This window comes from Mastigoproctus giganteus, chromosome 8, assembly GCF_048544385.1.
Source record: "Mastigoproctus giganteus isolate SK-2022 chromosome 8, ASM4854438v1, whole genome shotgun sequence".
Taxonomy (NCBI): Eukaryota; Metazoa; Arthropoda; class Arachnida; order Uropygi; family Thelyphonidae; genus Mastigoproctus; species Mastigoproctus giganteus.
Genome location: NC_143582.1, coordinates 165,640,644 through 165,661,233, shown reverse-complemented (window position 1 = coordinate 165,661,233; position 20,590 = coordinate 165,640,644). Strand labels below are relative to the sequence as shown.

General features: G+C 38.8%; 1 protein-coding gene across 1 annotated transcript in view; it reads left to right on the top strand.

Moving 5' to 3' along the window:
• Positions 1-20,590, top strand: part of mesh (sushi domain containing 2 mesh) — a 251,344-nt gene that overhangs the window by 168,096 nt on the left and 62,658 nt on the right. Inside the window, exon 17 of the mRNA XM_090380389.1 lies at positions 1,757-1,880. Coding sequence (XP_090236515.1) covers positions 1,757-1,880 — 124 coding nt within the window. The remainder of the gene's footprint in view (positions 1-1,756; positions 1,881-20,590) is intronic.

Below are 20,590 nucleotides of genomic sequence, written 5' to 3'. Positions count from 1 at the left end.
AAAAGGAATCTGCATGGCTTCCTGTGAAAGTAAAGGAAAGATAAATGTAAACAATATCAATTGATGCATGCCAGTGAAGTAAAAAAAAAAATTGGCAAACTGACAAATGTGTTCAAAGAGTTGATTAGAAGTGGTGAGAAAAGTGATATGAGCACGTTTCAGAATTACCAGATTGAAAAGTGCAGCAAGCAATCACTAGTGAATGACTACCTCGTGTTCAAATCCACTTCATTATCCAAAAGTTTTGAAATGAGACAAATTGAAGAACTTCTGATTTGCAAGCTTCTGGTAAAAGCAATCCTAAACAGGCCAAGAAAGCTGATAATTCTAGGCATGTTATCCTCACTCATGCAGAAAATCTGTTAATGTTTTTCTCTTCTGGCCTGAATAAAGCAGTTTGCTTGTTTATTTTAAATGTTATGCAAACATTAGAAAATCCAGACATAACTCTTCAATCCAGTGTTCTTCACATCCATTACTCCTAGATATATTGAAGAATATTAATGGGCAAATTTATTTTAGCAACACTTTTAAAATCTTCCACTTCCATTTTGGAAATTGATTACCATAGCAGACTAAACCAAAAGGATGATTCTGACATAGGCATTTCACTACCAAGGTTATGTAGATCTAAAACAAGAAGAGAAGATTCTGTTCTTTTGTTCACAAGGAAGTATTTATGAATGCAAGTTGTTATGTAATGCCTTACATTCCCATTGAAAAATTGATGTTCTTACAAATGCTGGGGTAGCACAAATTTTATCAATTGGCAGTGCATAATTTTTGAATATTAAATTTTTTGTGAATAAATTTTCATGCTGCTCCTTGTTCCAATACAAGCAGTGTGAGAATCACTTTCACCTCTGCCTGCAGTTCTAATTAATTTTTTAGTCTCTGTATCCTCTCAAGCTAGCAATTTTTCAACCTGCCTAACATTGCCTTGATAGCATCAGCAAATATTCTTGCACCCATTCTATTTAAGCATTATTGCACATTCTATTGTTGCATCCTTTCTATTTCCTTCTCTGCAAAAATAATCTCTCCTATTACAAGCAGACAGAGAGAGAAAGAGAAGGTAATAAATATTACACGGTTGTAATTAAATTGAATGGCTAAGTTAAGAGAACATAACATTATAGTTTGTTAAGTGTTTCATAAAGAAGATAAATATATTTACTTTTTGTTTATTTTAATTACAGAAAAGGAAAAAAAAATCAATTAATTTAAGATAAAACCAAACTCACCAGAAATATAATGCACTTGCATTATATTTCTGGTGAGTTTACATTACTTAATTTGTTACAATTTAGAATTGGTATTGTTTTTTAAATTCTTTTGCTTATTTTTCTGCATTTGGCCATCAGAATTTAAGCCTGGATTTATTACCTTTTATCTAATAGCTCTTCGTTTACTTCCCCCAATGCCCATATTCCAATTTGCTTTCATCTGCCTACTTGGCATACTACAAAGATTGACCCTTGGATAATCTTTATTATTTTCTTTAAAAATTTGGTAACATAGTGTGATAATCTGATTGTTAAAATTTTGTTATATGTAGACAATATAAAAATTTTAAGGAAATTATGTGTATTCACTATTTAACATTAAAGCTGCATAAGATTTGTCAGAAATAGGGGTTCACAACAACCTTAATATGGATAAATTTTAACTAATTATTAGAAAATCTTTTCCAGATGAATATTTCAAAACATCCCTGGTATCACTTTTTAATTAATTTACTGATTTTGTATAACAGATTTGTAGTGATTCTGTGGCCTGCAGATATGATTTCATTCTCACCAATGATAAGGATTATGCTGCCACTACTAAAAATAGAGAAGCCGTTGCTCGAAAGCTGTCATCTGATGTCAGAGAGGATGGTGATTATCAAAATTTTGAGTCTTTCACTGTCTTAATTAACTATAATTTTTTTTCCTTAAAGTTTCCAACTCTATTTTTATGGTTATTAAATTGCAGATTTTATATTAATGAAATACTTTTTATTACAGAAGCACAACATAAATAATAATGTAAAGTGCTACATTTATTTGCAGAAGCTATGTAGTCAAATGCTTAATAATTTAAATATCTCTTACATAATAATAACACCAGCCAACACAATTTTTGCCTCCAAGAACTTAAATGCTGTTTTTAACCAATTTTTATGCATAGATTTCAAAAATCACCATGATAATTTCACATCACATCACAGTTATTAAATAAAGAGGGAGTTAAATTTTACCAAAATATGTCAATTTCTCATAATCTAGCCAGTAATGTATAACGTACTGATGTATTTTAACAGATTTAAGCTAATTCTCTTAATTTCAGCAATCAATTCTGGCCTCGGTTTTCTTGTGATAAACAATCAGATTTCTACCTGTGGTTCATGGGTTCAAATTCCAATGCAATAATTTACAATTTGAAGAGAGCAACCAGCATTTTTAGTGAGGATTTTTGTAGGCTGTCCCAAGGTTTTCCAAGTATTAACTGATCGTGGCATATTCTCAGGATAGTAAATCTATTCTGTGAACATAAACAGCTCCTTGAGAGTAGGAGGATTCAGCCCGCAACCCTTGCAGTAGAAAAAAATTTTTAAATATTTTGCTACAGAGGACAGTATGTGTTTTTGCAAGGACATTATTGGACTTATGAAAGAACTAGGTGTCATGCATAAGTCAGATGAATGGCATTTATTTGTAGATGCCTCAAAATTAAGATTAAAAGCAGTTTTGCTTGCTTCATAATTAGTATTAGCATTAGCATTAGTAGAGGCATATGATGCAAGAAAGCAAGCTTATGCAACATCAGCCAAAAAAAAAAAAAAAAAAAATGCCCCTATTTCACCCCCTCCATTCATTCCAAATACCTGTCCAGCTCAGCCTTAAATTTATTTAGGCTATCAACTTCCACAACAAGGGATGGAAGTCTGTTCCACCAACCAACTACCCGCTGGCTAAAGGCAAACTTCCACACATCTATCCTAGATCTGTCTTTCCTCAATTTTAATTTATGCCCTCTCAGGTGATTATTCTGAGCAAGAGGAAGAATCCCATCAGCATTGACCATGCTCAAACCATTCAAGGCTTTATACACCTCAATCAGATCACCTCGCAGGTGCCTAGTCTCCAGACACTGTAATTTGCAAAACTTAAGCCTTTCTTCGTAAGAGCAACCCTTTGTTCCATTCAATAATCTTGTTGCCCTTCTCTGTACTCATTCCAACACCTCAACATCCTTCTTGAAATGAGGCCTCCAGACCTATATACAGTACTCAAGGTGTAGCCTTACCATTGCTTATACAAGGGGATAATCACTTCCTTATCCCTGCTAGAAAAATTCCTGTATATCAATGACAAGACACCATGAGCTACTCTCGCAGACCATCTGCACTGTTCAGAAAACTTCATATCTGACTGCACAATTACCCCCAGGGCCTTTTTGTTCTCTACCACTGTCAGTGTAGTACCACAGAGTTGATACTTTACTCTGGGGTTACTGCTTCGCATATGTAGTACTTTACATTTGTCAATGTTAAATTTCATTTGCCACCTCTCAGCCCATCTGCTCAACTTTTCTAGATCCTGTTGCAGCATTGTACTGTCATTAGTGTCCTTAACAAACCTGCTAACTTTCATATCATCTGCAAACTTTGACATTAAGTTTGATATACCATCATCAGTATCATTTATAAATACAGAAAACAACAATGGACCCAACACTGAACCCTGAGGGACTTCACTAATAACATTAGTCCACGATGAGCAGTGTCCATTGATTACCGCTCTCTGTCTTCTCCCCCTCAACCATCCCTTTATCCAAAGCAGCAATTTGCCTCCAATGCCACGCTGCTCCAATTTGTTCAGCAGTCTTCCATGTGCAACAGTATCAAAAGCCTTTCTAAGATCCAAATATATGATATTAAAGTTATTCTTTGCATCCAGTTCCTTTGCGACTACATCATAGTATTCAATCAAATTGGTCAGACAAAATGTCCCCTTAATAAACTCATGCTGTGTCCGAGCTATAACTGAAGTCTTGTCTAGATGATCCTGCAGTGCTTCTTTAACCAGTGCCTCCATTAATTTTCCTGGAACAGAAGTTAAACTAACAGGTCTATAATTACTTGTGTTGCCCTTTGATCCTCCTTTGTGAATCGGGGTGACATTTGCACATCTCCAGTCCATGGGCAGCTTCCCTGAGTCCAAAGAAGCTCTCATAATTATGGCTAAGTGTTTGCTTACTTCCTTTGCTGCCTCCTTTAATATGACTGGATAGGTCCCATCCACACTGGGTACCTTTTTTTTTGTTTATCTTCAATAATTTCCCCTCCCCTTTCCTCTCAGTTAGTTATTACAAAATCATCTAGCTCACTGCCGGAGTTTAACTCACCTCTGGCATTCGCCTCCCTGAATAACTCCTCATGTGTGAATGTAGTTGCAAAATACTCATTTAGTTTGTTAGCCACCTGAGCAGGATCATCAACAATTGAACCATCAATATCCAGTGGACCAATCTGATTCATCCCTTTCCTTCTAGAGTTTACATAGGTAAAGAACTCTTTGTTGTTTTTCTTGGCATCCTTTGCCAAAGATTTCTCATAATCTGTCTTTGCCTGCTTAATATCCTTAGTGACTTGGTTACAGACAAGCTTATATCTATCATAGGCTTCCATGTCTCCCATTAATTTATATGTATCCCATGCATTTTTCTTCTCTTCCATATGTCTCATTAGTTCATCTGACATCCATTTAGGCCTAATCCTTGAACAATATTTCTTAGTTGGTATGTAAAGCCTAGTAGCTTCCAAGATTATTTCTTTAAATGCTACCTATTTTGAATTTGCTGTTGGTAACATCATCAGTTAGTCCCCCCATATAGAATTTAAATACTGTCTCAGACCACCGTAGTCACCTTTATGAAAGCAAAAACCCTTCCCTTTATACCCCTGATGGTAGTTACCTCTTTGAGTAAATTCCACATCAGCACACTGTGATGAGTGGTTCCTTTGTCTGCAGATTCTTAATGCATGAAGAATCACTACTGATAATCAGATCAAGAGTATTACTCCCTCTTGTTGCCTTCCGAACATGCTGATGTAGAAAACAATCATCCAATAAATCCACAAAAGCCTTGCTAGTGTGCGAGTGACGAACCCACAAATTCCAGTCAATATCTGGGAAATTAAAATCCCCCATTATAAGACACTTTGAGTTACTGACCCACTCTATTTTCCTGTACATTCTATTTCCCACTCTATTTCTTATTATACTCATCAGAGTCATTAGGCCTATAACATACTCCTACTCTCAATTTTGATCTCCCAATGCTTGTCACACCAAACTGACTGGACACTGCACTGTCCAGCAATGTCGACTGGCTTCACTTCTTTGGATTTTATGTGTTTCTTAACTAATAGCATAACCCTGCTCCCTTCGTATCCTGTCTTTCCTTCATGTACACATTGTACTTCCCAAATTCCAGTTCTGCATTCCTTATATCTGTGTGACACCATGTCTCTGATATCCTAACAATATCCTGCCTTTGATGTTTTGAGCAATACCTCAAATACATCAAATTTATTTACTAAACTCCTAGCATTGGTATACACGCAAGTATACATGCAGCTGTTTCTATTCTTAGCTACCCTAACACAACCCATGTGTTTACTTGTACCACAATGACTCCCAGTAGTCTCAGAAATACCCTGCATCTTGTTTTCCAGGCTGCTGCTCATTCCAATAGAAGCAGTGTAAGAATCACTTTCACCTCTGCCAGTGGCTACTGTTAATCTATTAGTCCTTGTATACCCTCTAAGCTAGCAGTTTTTCTACCCCTCTAACACTGCCTCGATAGCATCATCAAATATTCTTGCACCTTTTCTATTTAAGTGTATGCCATCCCTGTAGAAGCAGTCTCTCCTGTTAACAAGTACAGACCAGGCTGAAGAAAATTCTACCCCGTGAGCCTTGCACAATCTTTCCAGGGCCGAATTGATTGACAATAATGAAGCAGTTTTGCTTCAAATTTCCATCAGTTCCTTGTTTCATTCAGTTGGACTTAAAGAAAGTCTAAGATTCTTATGCTATAAAATGCCAGGATTATGGTTGGAACATGTGGAGTGATCTTAAGGTTATTGGTTTGCTTGTTGTTTGCAATGGGGTTCACAATATATTGTTGTTTTTTGGGGCAGCCATGCAACAGAAGAACGTTATGTTGTTCAACATTGGGACAAGCAAGACAAGTTCATACCAGGACAATGTAATGTAAAATATATTCATTTAGTGCAATCAAACAAGGTTCTTCTTCTAGTGGGATGTGATGTAGTTTGTTTCCTAATTTAACATATTCCAAACTGAAGGAAGGAATTTTTGTAGGTCCACCCCCAAATTAGGAAACTCCTGAAAGATGATGTGTTTGAAACCCAGTTAAAGGAGGTTGAATTGGCATCTTGGCGATCATTTAAGGCAGTAGTACACTCAGTCCTCGTATAACACGTGTTTACATTACACGAATTCGATCATGCACGATTTATAAATAGGGGAACGATATCTTATATAACACGAACCGAATTCGCTTATGCACGATTCGCCTTTGTGTTTACAAGAAATGGCAGTCGAACGCAGAATCACTCCAACCGAATGCAACACGATAGGAATGAAGAGAAAATTCTGAAAATGTATTTATGTTTCTTATATCAGTGAAGGGGAAACACATTTCACCATAATAACGTAAAAACCCACACAATTCCAGCTATCGGTATTATCGCAAATACAATTAGATCGAGTTTACTACCAGTTTATAACAGATTCCACTAGCACAAACGCAACTGGAAATTGTTTTTATTGTTTTATGATAGTAACTCCTAGAAATGTGCTTTAGTAAAATGTGAGGTGTTAATAGTGTATCTCTGCCTTTACGGTGTTGTTTATTCAGTTGCTACATGCACGCAGCTTTGTTTATGTGTATCAAGCATGCCTCCTCATTTTGTAATTTTGCTTTATTCCCTAAAAATGAGTAAAATACTTAAAAGGTGTGAAAAGGAAGTGTCCTGGTGAAAGACACTACAGATTCAGACAGTAAAAGAAAAGCAATATCGATAAACAGAGGCGGACTGGATCAAAATTCTTATCCGGGAAAATTTATAGTGGCCTCATACTAGCGTTTATGGCCAAAATCACACCGGCCTCCGGCCAACCGGGGTTTCCCCGGTAAGGCTTATGGCCAGTCCACCTCTGTCGATAGAGAAAAAATATGAAATTGTTAAATGCTTTGAGCGAAATGAAAGACCATGTGATATTGCATGTGCTACAGACCTAAATGAGGCAACGCCGAGAATTACAAAGAATGCAGAGAAAATAAAAACAACTTTCATAGCAGGAACAACTCAAAATGTAATTAAAATCCATTAGATTAAGACACAAGAATTGGAACAGATGGAACGGCTGTCATCTGTTTGGATAGAAAAACCAAACAAAAAAATTTTTGCTTACGATAGAAGCAAAAGAATTGGCAATATTTTATTACAATTATTTATTGTGTTTGGTAACGTTTTGGTTACAAATGTGTGTTCAATCTTGGGTGGTCGGCACCTAACCCTATTTTTCCCATAGGGCCTGTTGTTCATATTGCATGATTTTAAATTGCATTTTAAATTGAATATCGTGCTATACGAGGACTGACTGTACATGGTTTTTTGGGTAACAGGAAAGAAGAAAACTATGAAATGTTAGTGTCTTATTTACTTAGAGTGCTACAAAAACATGTGCTGCCAGATGTCATTAAAAATTCATTTTTCTCCATTCCCATCTCGAATTTTTCCTATAAAATCTGGGAGATGTGAGTAATGAATAAGAGGAGCAGTTTCATCAAGATATTTCCACGATGGAAAAGTGGTATCAAGGTCGCTGGGATCCTGTAATGATGGAAGATTACTGCTGGTTTCTTGTGAGGGAGAGTAAGTAGGAATACAAGAGAAAATCCTTTAGTAGCAAACATTTTAAAGGACAATTACAGGTATGCTGATTATATATTTTTGAAATATAACTATTTTGCTATGATTTATGATATTTTTTCCGAAATTAAATGAGTTATAGAGAAAGTATAATATATATTTTTTTTTATGCTTGTATTACAAACTTGAATTATACATATATATATCCCTTTATTTTAACATTAAACGTTGGTAGATCTTTTGATGTAGATGTGATAGAGACTTTTTTATGGCAATTTTCAGAATTGCCACATTTATTTCCTCCTGAATCACATATTTTCATTGCGGAGGTATGATAAAAAAATATTTTTATTGGCTAGTGTAATCATTCATTTCTACGTGATTGGTCTGCATTGACTAATTCATACACATTTGATCTTTCTATGCATTAAAGTTTAAGGGTCAAAAACTTTTGAATCCATGAAAAAGCTTTTAAAGTACATATGAACAGATAGTCATGATTAGAGTCAACTCTAGGATGTATGGCCTTCTGTGTAATAGCTCTTCTTCCATATCCCCTCATGCTGATATTCCAGTCTGCTTTGATCTGCTTAGATGGCATACTACTGAGATTGACTCTTCGAGAAACTTTAATATTTTCTCAAAAGATTTGAAAACTAAGTTTTGATAACCTGGATGTTAAAATATGAAAATATAAAGATTTTTAAGGAAATTTTTAAGGAAATTTAAAAATATAAAGATTTTTAAGGAAATTATATCTGCATTCACTATTTAACATTAAAGTTACATAAATAACAGTTCAAAAGTCAAAATATAAAAGAGTTTATGGAGTTAAAACTCCTGTCGCTGTTGCCATGAAAGACATATTATACATCACTGTGTACAATAAAGATTATTTATCATATCATTTTGTGGCAGCAAAAAGAAAAAGATCATTATACATAATTACTATGTTAATTCTTTGGTTAAAATATGAATAATACTGACATCTACTGCCACTTAACGTATTTAGTAATGTTATTTGTACTACTACTTTAAAACTGAATTATTTTTTTTAAAAGCTATTTAAAAATTTTCACAGTGACCAATTGACTTACTTAACAAGTACTGGACAAGGTTGGAGAAAAGTTACCAGTTAGAATTAAATTTGAAAAGTGTCTTCTGCAATTCTACCCAGACACATTTGAAGCAAGTACACGTTGAGAGCCTTGTCAGTTAGTTCAGCCCTGGGGAGATTCTGCAAAGCTCATGGGATAGATCTGATATAGTTGAAGAAGAACATTACATGGTGGTTTACCACGAAATCTAGATTTCTGTAGTGACCACTCTTATGCCATGTGAATATTAATATTAACATGGTATAAGAGTGGTTATTATAGATATCTAGATTTTGTGGAATAGAATTTTTCTCAGCATGTTCTGTGCTAATGAACAGGAGACTGTTTTTACAGGGATGGGATACAATTAAATAGAAGAAGTGCAAGAATATTTCCTGATACTATTGGGGCAGTATTAGGTTAGCCAAAAAACTCTTAGTTTTTGGAGAAATACAGACTAATAGATTAACTAGACCTGCAGGTGGAGGTGAAAATGATTCTTGTATTGCTTCTATTGGAACATGCAGCAGCCCGAAAGCAAAGTATCAGAGATTTCAAGGCATGCTCTGGTTTTTCATTGAACAAGTAAATATATAGGCTGTGATAGAGTAAGAACAGGAGCATAGTAAATAAATGTGATGAATTTTAAGTACTGATTAAGTCATCAAACACAAACATTGTAGGGATATCGGAAACATGATGTCACTCAGACATAAGGATGTGGAATTTGAATATAGGAAGTATATTGTGTAAAGAAAGGACAGACAGGACAGAAGGGGGGGTTATGCTCTTAGTTAAGAAGTATATTAAACCTGACTGTGCATCTAGTCAACATGGGTGCCCAGTAGGCACCTCCGTAGCCAGGTGGGCAGGAGCGGCAGTGCATAGCACACACTTCTTGATTCGACTGGGGTTCGAGCCCATGACCACCAAATACGGAGGATGCGTAAAGGTCAAGGAATGACCACCACATATTCTCGGAGCAATATGGCCTTAGTTGCTAATGCTCCAAATAACAACAACCAAAAGGTGGCCAGTTTGGTGTGACATAAGCAGTGGGAAAACAGAAATGAGAGTAGGGGTGTGTTATGGGCCTAATGACTGTGATACTTATAACAAACAACTATACAGTCTGTCCTCGTATAGCACGATAGTTGCGTTCCTAGAAATCCTCGTGCAATGCAAAATCGTGCAATATAAACAACAGGCCCTATGGGAAAAGTAGGGTTAGGTGCCGACCACCCAAGATTGAACACACATTTGGAACCAAAACATTACCAAAAACAATAAATAATCGGGTAATTTTAATCGTTATAAAATACGTAAGTATTTTATAACGATTAAAATACGTAATAAAAATAATATTATATTATAATAAAGTATTTTTAGTATTTTTTAATACTAAAAAAGTATTTTTTACGAATAAAATACGTATTTTATTCGTAAAATACGTATTTTTACGAATAAAATAGTCGTAATAAAATACTTACGTATTTTATAATACGTAAGTCGTAATAAAATATTGCTAATACTTTTGCTTCTATCGTAAGCAAACTTGCTTTTTGTTTGATTTTCTATCCAAAGAGATGACAGCCGTTCCATCTCTTCCAATTCTTTGTGTCTTAATCTAATGGATTTTAATTACACTTTGAGTTGTTTCCGCTATGAAAGTTGTTTTTATTTTCTCTGCATTCTTTGTAATTCTCGGCGTTGCCTCATTTAGTTCTGTAGCACGTGCAATATCACATGGTCTTTCATTTCGCTCAAAGCGTTTCACAATTTCATATTTTTTCTCTATTGACAGAAGCGGAATGGCCGTAAGCCTTACGGGGGAAACCACGGTGGGCCAGAGGCCGGTGTGATTTTGGCCATAAACCGTAGTATGAGGCCACTATCAATTTTCCCGGGTAACAATTTTTGACCCAGTCCGCCTCTGTTTATCGTTATTGCTTTTTTTTTTTTTTTTTTTCTCTCTCTGAATCTGCAGTGTCTTAGCCAGGACGCTTCCTTTTCACACCTTTTAAGTATTTTACTAATTTTTAGGGAATAAAGCACAATTACAAAATGAGGAGGCACGCTTGATACACATAAACAAAGCTGCGCGCATGTAGCAACTGAATAAAGAACACCGTAAAGGCCGAGATACACTATTAATTAACACCTCGCATTTTACTAAAGCACATTTTTGGAGGTTACTACCATAAAACAATAAAAACAATTTCTATTTGCATTTCTGCTAGTGGAACCTGTTATAAACTGGTAGTAAACTTTCAAGTAAACTTGAAATCTCCATCTAATTGCATTTGCGATTATATCGATAGCTGGAATTGTGTTGGTTTTTACGTTATTACGGTGAAATGTGTTTCCCCTTCACTGATATAAAACACATAAATACATTTTCAGAATCTTCTTCATTCCTATCGTGTTGCGTTCGGTTGGGGTGATTCCGCGTTCGACTGCCATTTCTTGTAAACACAAAGGCGAATCGTGCATAAGCGAATTCGGTTCGTGTTATACAAGATAACGTTACCCCTATTTATAAATCGTGTATTATCGAATTCGTGTACTGCAAACACGTGTTATACGAGGACCGACTGTACAAAGAAATAAAGTGGGCCAATAAATTGGAATGTCTTATAATGAAGAGAGTAAATTTCTCGATATTAACTGGAACTCATGTGTTAGTCACTCACACACTAGCAAGATATGTTGTTGTTGTTGTTGTTTGGTTTTTAGGAGCATTAGCAACTAAGGCCATATTGCTCCGGGAATATGCGGTGGTCATTCCCTGACCTTTCCGCATCATCCGTATTTGGTGGTGACGGGCTCGAACCCCGGTCTAATCAAGAAGTGTGTGCTACACACTGCTGCTCCTTCCCACCTGGCTACGGAGGTGCCTTAGCAAGATATTTGTGGATTTATTGGATGACTGGTTTTCTATAATAACATGTTAGAGAGAACAAGAGGAAGCAATACGCTTGATCAGATTATCAGTAGCAGATCCTTCTTGCAATAAGAATCTGCAGGTAAAAGACCCACTGGATCGTAGTGATGACAGTGTACTGACATGGGATTTATTTAAAGATATAACTACTGTCAAGGGTTAAGGGAAGGGCTTTTGCTTTGGTAAAGGTGACTATAGTGATCTGAACCAGTTTTTAAATTCTATTCAGTGGGATCAACTAATATGTCACCAATAGCAAATTCTAAATGGGAAGCATCAGGGAAGTAATTGTAGAAGCTACTAGGCTTTTCGTACCAGGTAAGAAATACTGTTTAAGGCTTAGACCTAAATGGATGTCAGCTGAACTAATGAGACTTGTGGTAGTGGAAAAAAAAATTCATGGGATGCATATAAATTATAATTATTAGGCAATACAGAAGCCTATGATAGATATAAATTAGTCTGCAGTCAAGTCATAAAGGAGGTTAGACAAGCTAAGGCAGATTATGAGAAGTCTTTGGAAAATAATGCAAAGAAAAGCAGCAGACTTCTGTACTTATAATAACAGTGGAAGGAAGGGGATGAATCATGTTTGTTCACTTAATGTCAATTGTTTAACTGTTAATGATCCTGCTCAGATTGCTGACAAACTAAATAAGTATTTTTATCTACATTCACACATAAGGAATTCTTTTGGGAAGGGGATGCCAGAAGTTTACCAAACTCTAACAGGGAGATAAATGTTTTGTGATAACTGAGTGGAAAGTGAAAGAGAAACTGTTGAAGCTTAACATGAAAAAGGTGCCTAGTGTGGATTAGATTTATCCTTTTATATCGGGGTTGGGAGGCAGTAAAGGAGGTAAGCAAACCCTTAACCATAATTATGAGAGCATCTTTGGAATCAGGGAAGGTCGCTGTTGCTTGGAGATGTGCAAATCTATCCCCAGTTCACGAAGGGGATTCAAAAGGTGACATAAGTGATTACAGATCTGTTACTTCTGTTCAATGGAAAATAATGGAGTCCCTGGTTAAAGAAGTAATTCAGGACCATCTAGACAGGAATGCAATTACACTGCAGTCACAGCATGGATTTGTTTAGGGGTGATCGTGTGTGACCAATCTAATTGGATACTGTGATGCAGTAACAAAGGAACTGGATGCAAAAAATAATTTTGATATCATATACTTGGATCAAGAAAGCTTTTCATAGTGTTGTACAAAAAAGACCACTGTACAAACTGGAGCAATGTGGCGTTAAAGGCAAGTTACTGCTATGGATAAAGGGATGGTGAAGTGGAAGAAGACAGAGAGCAGTTGTCAATGGGCACTACTCTTCATGGACTACTGTTATCAGTGGAGTTCTCCAGAGTTCAGTGCTGGTCCATTTTTGTTTCTATATTTAATAATGATATTGATGAAGATATATTTTTAAGGGCACAAAAGGTGATATAGTTGTACACGTTGGCACTAATAATATTAAGAGTAGGAGACCGGCAGAATTACTTAACAAGTACAGGTCACTGTTGAACAAAAGCCGAGAATTAGGGTTGAATTTGAAAGTGTCTGCAATTCTGCCCAGACACGATAGGAGGGAGTATATGATGAGAGCCTTGTCGATCAATTCGGCCGTGGAAAGATTGTGCAAGGCTCAAGGGGTAGAATTTTTTCAGCCTGGACTGTACTTGTTAACAGGAGAGATTGCTTCTACAGGGATGGGATACACTTAAATAGAAAGGGTGCAAGAATATTTGCTGATGCTATCGAGGCAGTGTTAGGTGGGTCGGAAAACTGCTAGCTTGGGGGGAGACAAAGACCAATAGATTGACAGTAGCCACTGGCAGAGGTGAAAGAGATTCTTGCACTGCTTCTATTAGAATGAGCAGAAGCCTGAAAAACAAGATTCATGGTATTTCAGAGACTGCTGGGAGCCATTGCGGTACAAGTAAACACATGGGTTGTGTTAGGGTAGCTAAGAATAGAAACAGGTGCAGGTATACTTGCGTGTACACCAATGCTAGGAGTTTAGTAAATAAATTTGATGAATTTGAGGTATTGCTCAAAACATCAAAGGCAGATATTGTTGGGATATCAGAGATGTGGTGTCACACAGATATAAGGGATGCAGAAATGCAATTTGGGGAGTACAACGTCTACAGAAAGGATAGACAGGATAGGAAGGGGGGAGGGGTTATGTTACTAGTTAAGAGACACATAAAAACCAAGGAAGTGAAGCCAGTCGACATCGCCGGACAGTGCAGTGTTGAGTCAGTTTGGTGTGACATAAGCATTGGGAGATCAAAATTGAGAGTAGGAGTGTGCTATAGGCCTAATGACTCTGATGAGTATAATAAGGAACTGTACAGGGAAATAGAGTGGGCCAGTAAATCAGAGAGTCTTATAATGGGAGATTTTAATTTCCCAGATATTGACTGGAATTTGGGGGCTGGTTACTCACACACTAGCAAGGCTTTTGTGGATTTATTGGATGATTGTTTTCTACATCAGCATGTTCGGGAGGCAACTAGAGGGAGTAATACTCTTGATTTGATTATCAGCAGTGATTCTTCATGCATTAAGAATCTGCAGATAAATGAACCACTAGGTGGCAGTGATCACAGTGTGCTGAAGTGGGATTTACTCCAAGAGGTAACTACCATTAGGGGTAAAGGGAAGGGTTATTGCTTCCGTAAAGGCGACTACGATGGACTGAGACAGTATTTAAATTCTGTACAGTGGGAGCAACTGATGATGTCAACAGCAAATTCAAAATGGGAAGCATTCAAAGGACTTATCTTGGAAGCTACTAGGCTTTACATACCAACTAAGAAATATTGTTCAAGGTTTAGGCCAAAATGGATGTCAGATGAACTAAAGAGGTATATGGCAGAGAAGAAAAATGCATGGGATACTTACAAATTAACACATGACACAGAAGCCTATGATAGATACAAGTTGATATGCAACCAAGTTACAAAGGAGGTTAGGCAGGCGAAGGCAGATTACGAGAAATCCTTGGCAAGGGATGCAAAGAAAAACAGCAAAGAGTTCTTTACTTATGTAAACTCTAGAAGGAAGGGGATGAATCAGATTGGTCGACTTGATATTGATGGGTCAACTGTTGATGATCCTGCTCAGGTAGCTAACAAACTAAATGAATATTTTGCATCGACATTCACACATGAGGAGTTATTCAGCAAGGGGAATGCCAGAGGTGTATTCCACTCTAGCAGTAAGCTACAGAATCTAGAAATAACTGGGAGTAAAGTGGAGGAGAAACTGTTGAAGATAAACACAAGAAAGGCATCCGGGGTGGATGGGATCTATCCAGTTATATTAAAGGAGGCAGCAAAGGAAGTAAGCAAACCCTTAGCCATAATTATGAGAGCATCCTTGGACTCAGGGGAGGTACCCATAGACTGGAAATGTGCAAACGTGACCCCAATTCACAAAGGAGGATCAAAGGCTGACACAAGTAATTATAGACCTGTGAGCTTAACTTCTGTTCCAGGAAAATTAATGGAGGCACTGGTTAAAGAAGCACTGCAGGATCATTTAGACAAGACTTCAGTTACAGCTCAGACACAGCATGGTTTTGTTAAGGGGAAGTCTTGCCTGACCAACTTGATTGGATACTATGATGCAGTCACAAAAGAACTGGATGCAGGGAATAACTTTGATATTATATACTTGGATCTTAGAAAGGCTTTTGATACTGTTGCACATGGAAGACTGCTACACAAATTGGAGCAGTGTGACATTGGAGGCAAATTGCTGCTATGGATAAAGGGGTGGTTGAGGGGGAGAAGACAGAGAGTGGTAATCAATGGACACTGCTCATCGTGGACTAATGTTATTAGTGGAGTCCCTCAGAGCTCAGTGTTGGGTCCATTATTGTTTTCTGTATTTATAAATGATATTGATGATGGTATATCAAGCTTAATGTCCAAGTTTGCAGATGATACAAAGGTTGGCAGGGTTGTCAAGGACACTACTGACACTATGCTGCTGCAACAGGATCTGGAAAGGTTGAGCAGATGGGCTGAGAGGTGGCAAATGAAGTTTAACATTGACAAATGTAAAGTACTACACATGGGAAACAGCAACCCCAGAGCAACGTATCAACTCTGTGGTACTACACTGACAGTGGTAGAGAATGAAAGGGACTTGGGGGTGGTTGTGCAGGCAGATATGAAGTTCTCTGAGCAGTGCAGACGGGCTGCAAGAGTAGCTCTTGGAGTATTGTCAATGATATACAGGAATTTTTCCAGCAGGGATAAGGAGGTGATTATTCCATTGTATAAGGCAATGGTCAGGCCACACCTAGAGTACTGTATACAGGTCTGGAGGCCTCATTTCAAGAAGGATGTAGAGCTGCTGGAACGAGTACAGAGAAGGGCAACAAGATTAGTGAATGGAACAAAGGGGTGCTCTTACGAAGAAAGGCTTAAGTTTTGCAAATTACAGTGTCTGGAGACTAGGCACCAGCGAGGTGATCTGATAGAGGTGTATAAAGCCTTGAATGGTTTAAGCATGCTCAATGCTGATGGGATTCTTCCTCTAGCTCAGAAAAATCACCTGAGAGGGCATAAATTCAAATTGAGGAAAGACAGATGTAGGATAGACGTGCGGAAATTTGCCTTTAGCCAGCGGGTGGTTGGTTGGTGGAACAGACTTCCATCCCTTGTGGTGGAGGTTGATAGCCTAAATAAGTTTAAGGCTCAGCTGGACAGGTATTTTGAACGAACAGAGGGGTGAAGTGGAAGTGGGTTTTTTTTTTTTGGCTGATGCTGCATAAGCTTGCTTTCTTGCATCAAATGCCTCTACTAATGCTAATGCTAATATCAAACTTAATGTCTAACTTTGCAGTTATATGAAAGATATAACATATAACTATGAGGACCATTAGTTACAGTTTTTTTTTTTTTTTTTTTTCGAGAACTTTTTCCTGTGGGGACAAATTATTCATTGATGCACTGCACCAACCTGGCTGCTCTTGAACTTTGAAAAAAACATCTAATTTCTTCTTTGGATATTAGGTATTAGGTATTAGGTATGTTCGGGGTCTGACGGCACCTGGGATTTCTCCAATCTCCGCGTATGTTCTCTGTATCGGACAAGCCAGAGATTTAAAAGTGTGTGGGATATGTACTGTGTAGTTTGTTGTGCCCATTGTTCGTCCGGCCTGTTAGCCGCCGGGCCCCTAGTGAGACCCGACGTTACCAATACCTGCCACAGGGAGGCCGGCCGGGTGTTACCAATATTTGTACTCTGGCTGGTCTTGCCACTTACTTTCCTGGGATTTTAGTGGCTAGGACCAAAAAAAAAAATCGAGGTTGATATTAGTGATACTTTACAAGTTAGTATTAATATTGCGCGACGTGGGGCTGTGCGGTGAAAGTGAGTTTTAAAAACCAAATAGGTTCGGGCAAGAATTTTGATGTTCTCTTTTGATTTTGACATGTAGGGCTAAACGCTGTGCAAGACAAAAGTTTGGGGGGAGGATGAAGACTGGGGGGAAGAAATTGGAAATAAGGGGCCGACAGAGTAGATGGCCCCTGCAGGTAGTGAGGCATGCCCGTGCCCCACCAGAGTGAAAAAATTGGGGAGGCAAGCCTCTCCTCCCCAGGAGTTTGGAAAGAAAGATCCGCTCAAGAGAGTGCGGATTTGGGTCGCCAATAGGCTGTTCCAGCGGGAGAGTGCCACGTATGTCTCCATCAGTTTGCAGGCCCTAAAAATTGGCCGTTGAGTCTCATCTAGGTGGGACACTAATAGGGGGTTAAATCTGGATGTCATCCTTCCAGACTGCATGTGGTCTGGGGCTTATTTTCTGGTCATTATCTTGGGGTCATAATCAAGTCTACTGGCTGTCATTATGGGGTTTTATCCCTTCCGTGATGTTTGCTAGTCCTTACACTACCTTTTGTCATTATGTAGTGGGTCTATGCTGCAAGGTCTTGGGGCAGTGTCCCTTTGTTCTGATGTCACGACTATTTAAAGGTGTTTTTTCGCTTCTATTGGCGGTAATCATGACTCTTGTAGTTCGACAATCTATTGTCACTTGTCTTTTCCTAGTGCATTTTGTAGTCAGTCCAAGGTCTGTATAGTCGGTTCCTCTGTGTCGTCTCGCTGCTATTTGCAGTTTTGTTTTGTCTCATTCCGTTAAGGTCTTCGGTATATGGCGGCTAGTGTTTGGCGCCTGCTAAATAATCCCTGGGCAAAATCAGTTAAGGCTAAATATTCTTCTTGTGTATCTAGTAGATGTGACTCGAGATCCCTCGGTAAATAGTGAACTCTAGTTATTAGTCTGCATCTAAGGTCTTCGTATTGGACACACTCAAACATAATGTGCACCCAGCTTTCTTGTTCCCCGCAAGTACAACGCGGATCCTCCACTATTCCCAATGCTGTAAGCTTTGCATTGAAAGCCCCATGACCCGTAAGGAGGTAGGTCGTATAAAGTCCGGGTTGTAGCCAGGTTGGAAGAATGGGGTATACTCTGTCTACGTCCGGGATGAACTTTTTGGTGATGTTCCATTTTGTTGTGTTTGTCCAGCGGTATTGCCAGGTTTCTTTTAGGTATTTCTGCAGCCTGTTCTTTTCAGCCTTGTGAGTTGCATTGTTATCCACTGTGTAGTCTTGGTGGGTGAAAGGCATTCCTTTGGTTATATAATAGGCTATTCCAGTACGTATGATGTCCAGGTCAAGGGGAAGGGCTCCGGCCAAGACCTGTAGGGCAACAGTGCTAGTGGTGCTACAGGCTCTGGTAATGGTTAACAGGATAGTTCTATGGATTGAGTCGATTATGCGTCTATTTACGGCGGTTGATGCCTTGTGATACCAAACCGCAGAGGCGTATGTTATAGCTGGTAGGAATGTCGTTTTATAATATAAGGAGAGCACGCGACGTTTAAGTCCCCAGTCCCGACGAACCACACGTGCTAACAGTGCAGAGTACTTCCTTATCTTTGTTCTTAAATGTGTGAGATGCTGCTTGAAGGAAAGATTACAATCTAATATCACCCCCAGGTACTTAAGCTGGCTTTGGAGTTTCACTGTGGTGTTGTTCACCTTTATTTGAGGTGGCCTGTGCAGGTCAAGGAAGCCTTTCAGTAAGATTGAGGATGTCTTAGTTGGTGAGATTTTTAGGCAGTGTAAGATGGTCCAGTCCTGTAGTATCCTGATGGCATGGTTTGCTTTTACCTCCAACTGGGTTCTATTGTCGGCAGCAATTTTCAAGATTAAGTCGTCGGCAAAAGCTTGGGTTTGGACGTCACCAAGGTCCATGGCCAGGAACTCATCCAAGACAATGTTCCACAACAGCGGCCCCAGGACAGAACCCTGGGGGCAACCCCTGCAGACACGGCGGTTTACCCTACCATAGGGTGCCACGACAATAATACTCCTGTCGGTAAGGTAAGACTTGATAGTGAGATACAAATTGCAGGGAAGGTTGGCCCGCCTTAGCCTTGCCAGGACACTTGGCCACCAAATGGTGTCGAAAGCCCCGGCAAAATCTATGGAGATGATTAGGTAGTATTTACTGTTGCAACTGGCCACACCGTGCAGCAGATGTCTAAGTGCCTCTACTGTCGAAGACTCAGGCTTAAAGTCGAACTGGGTAGACATGTGCAGTTCAGCACTCTTGTAATGTGTGTCAATTTGGGCATATAGCATTCTCTCAAATAGTTTGCTGATCACTGGTAGCAAAGCTATCGGTCTGTAAGTGGTTGGCTGTTGTGGAGGCTTCGTGGGTGTTTTTGGGATCAGCTTCAGTCCCGCAGTCTTCCAGTTTCTTGGGAAGATGCCTTGATGCAAACAGTTGTTAAACAGATTTAGAAGGAGTTCGGGGGTCAGATCCTTTACTTTTTTGACAATTTCCGGTTCGAGATAATCGAGGCCAGGGCACTTATTATTTCTTACGTGATTTGCCGCGGATTTGATGTCATCTAGTGTGAACGGTGGTTCACGGGAGTCAGTGGTGTATATGTCATTTTCTTGGCATATTCTATGCTGTTCAGGTGAAGTAGGCATGGCAGTCTCCGGGAAAACAGTGCCCAGAATATTTGTGATTGACTGTTGCCATGTGGTGGTTTGGCTCCCCTGTGGTGTCAATGTGGTAGAAATAACTTCCCCCTTGGGGAGTTTGTTTGTGATTATCCTATAGACTACCCCCCATGGCTCATTATTTCCTGTTATGCCTGCCAAGCTTTCCCAGGCTCTTTGTTTGCTCTTGTTTATCGCATCCGTATATCTGTTTCTTGCTTCTCTATAGTGCTCCTTTAGTATCTGGACCTCAGCAGCAGGCCATGTGCGTCTTGCCCGTTGAAAGAGTTTTCTTCTTCTCATGGTCTCCCTTCTGAGTTGCTGGATCTCGTGAGTCCACCACGGGACTGCTCCCGGTTTGGGATTTCTCCTCTTCATTGATGCTTCACTCGCCGCAAGTATTATTTCCGTTACCCTCTTTTGATTCTCGTCTGGATCCCCATTCTGGTTTGTTGTTTCCAGGTGTAGGGCTGCAGCGGGCATTAAAACCTCTCTGAACCTTTCCCAGTTCGCCCAGCGGATGGCGAAGCGGTTTAGTGTTTGTTTAGGTAT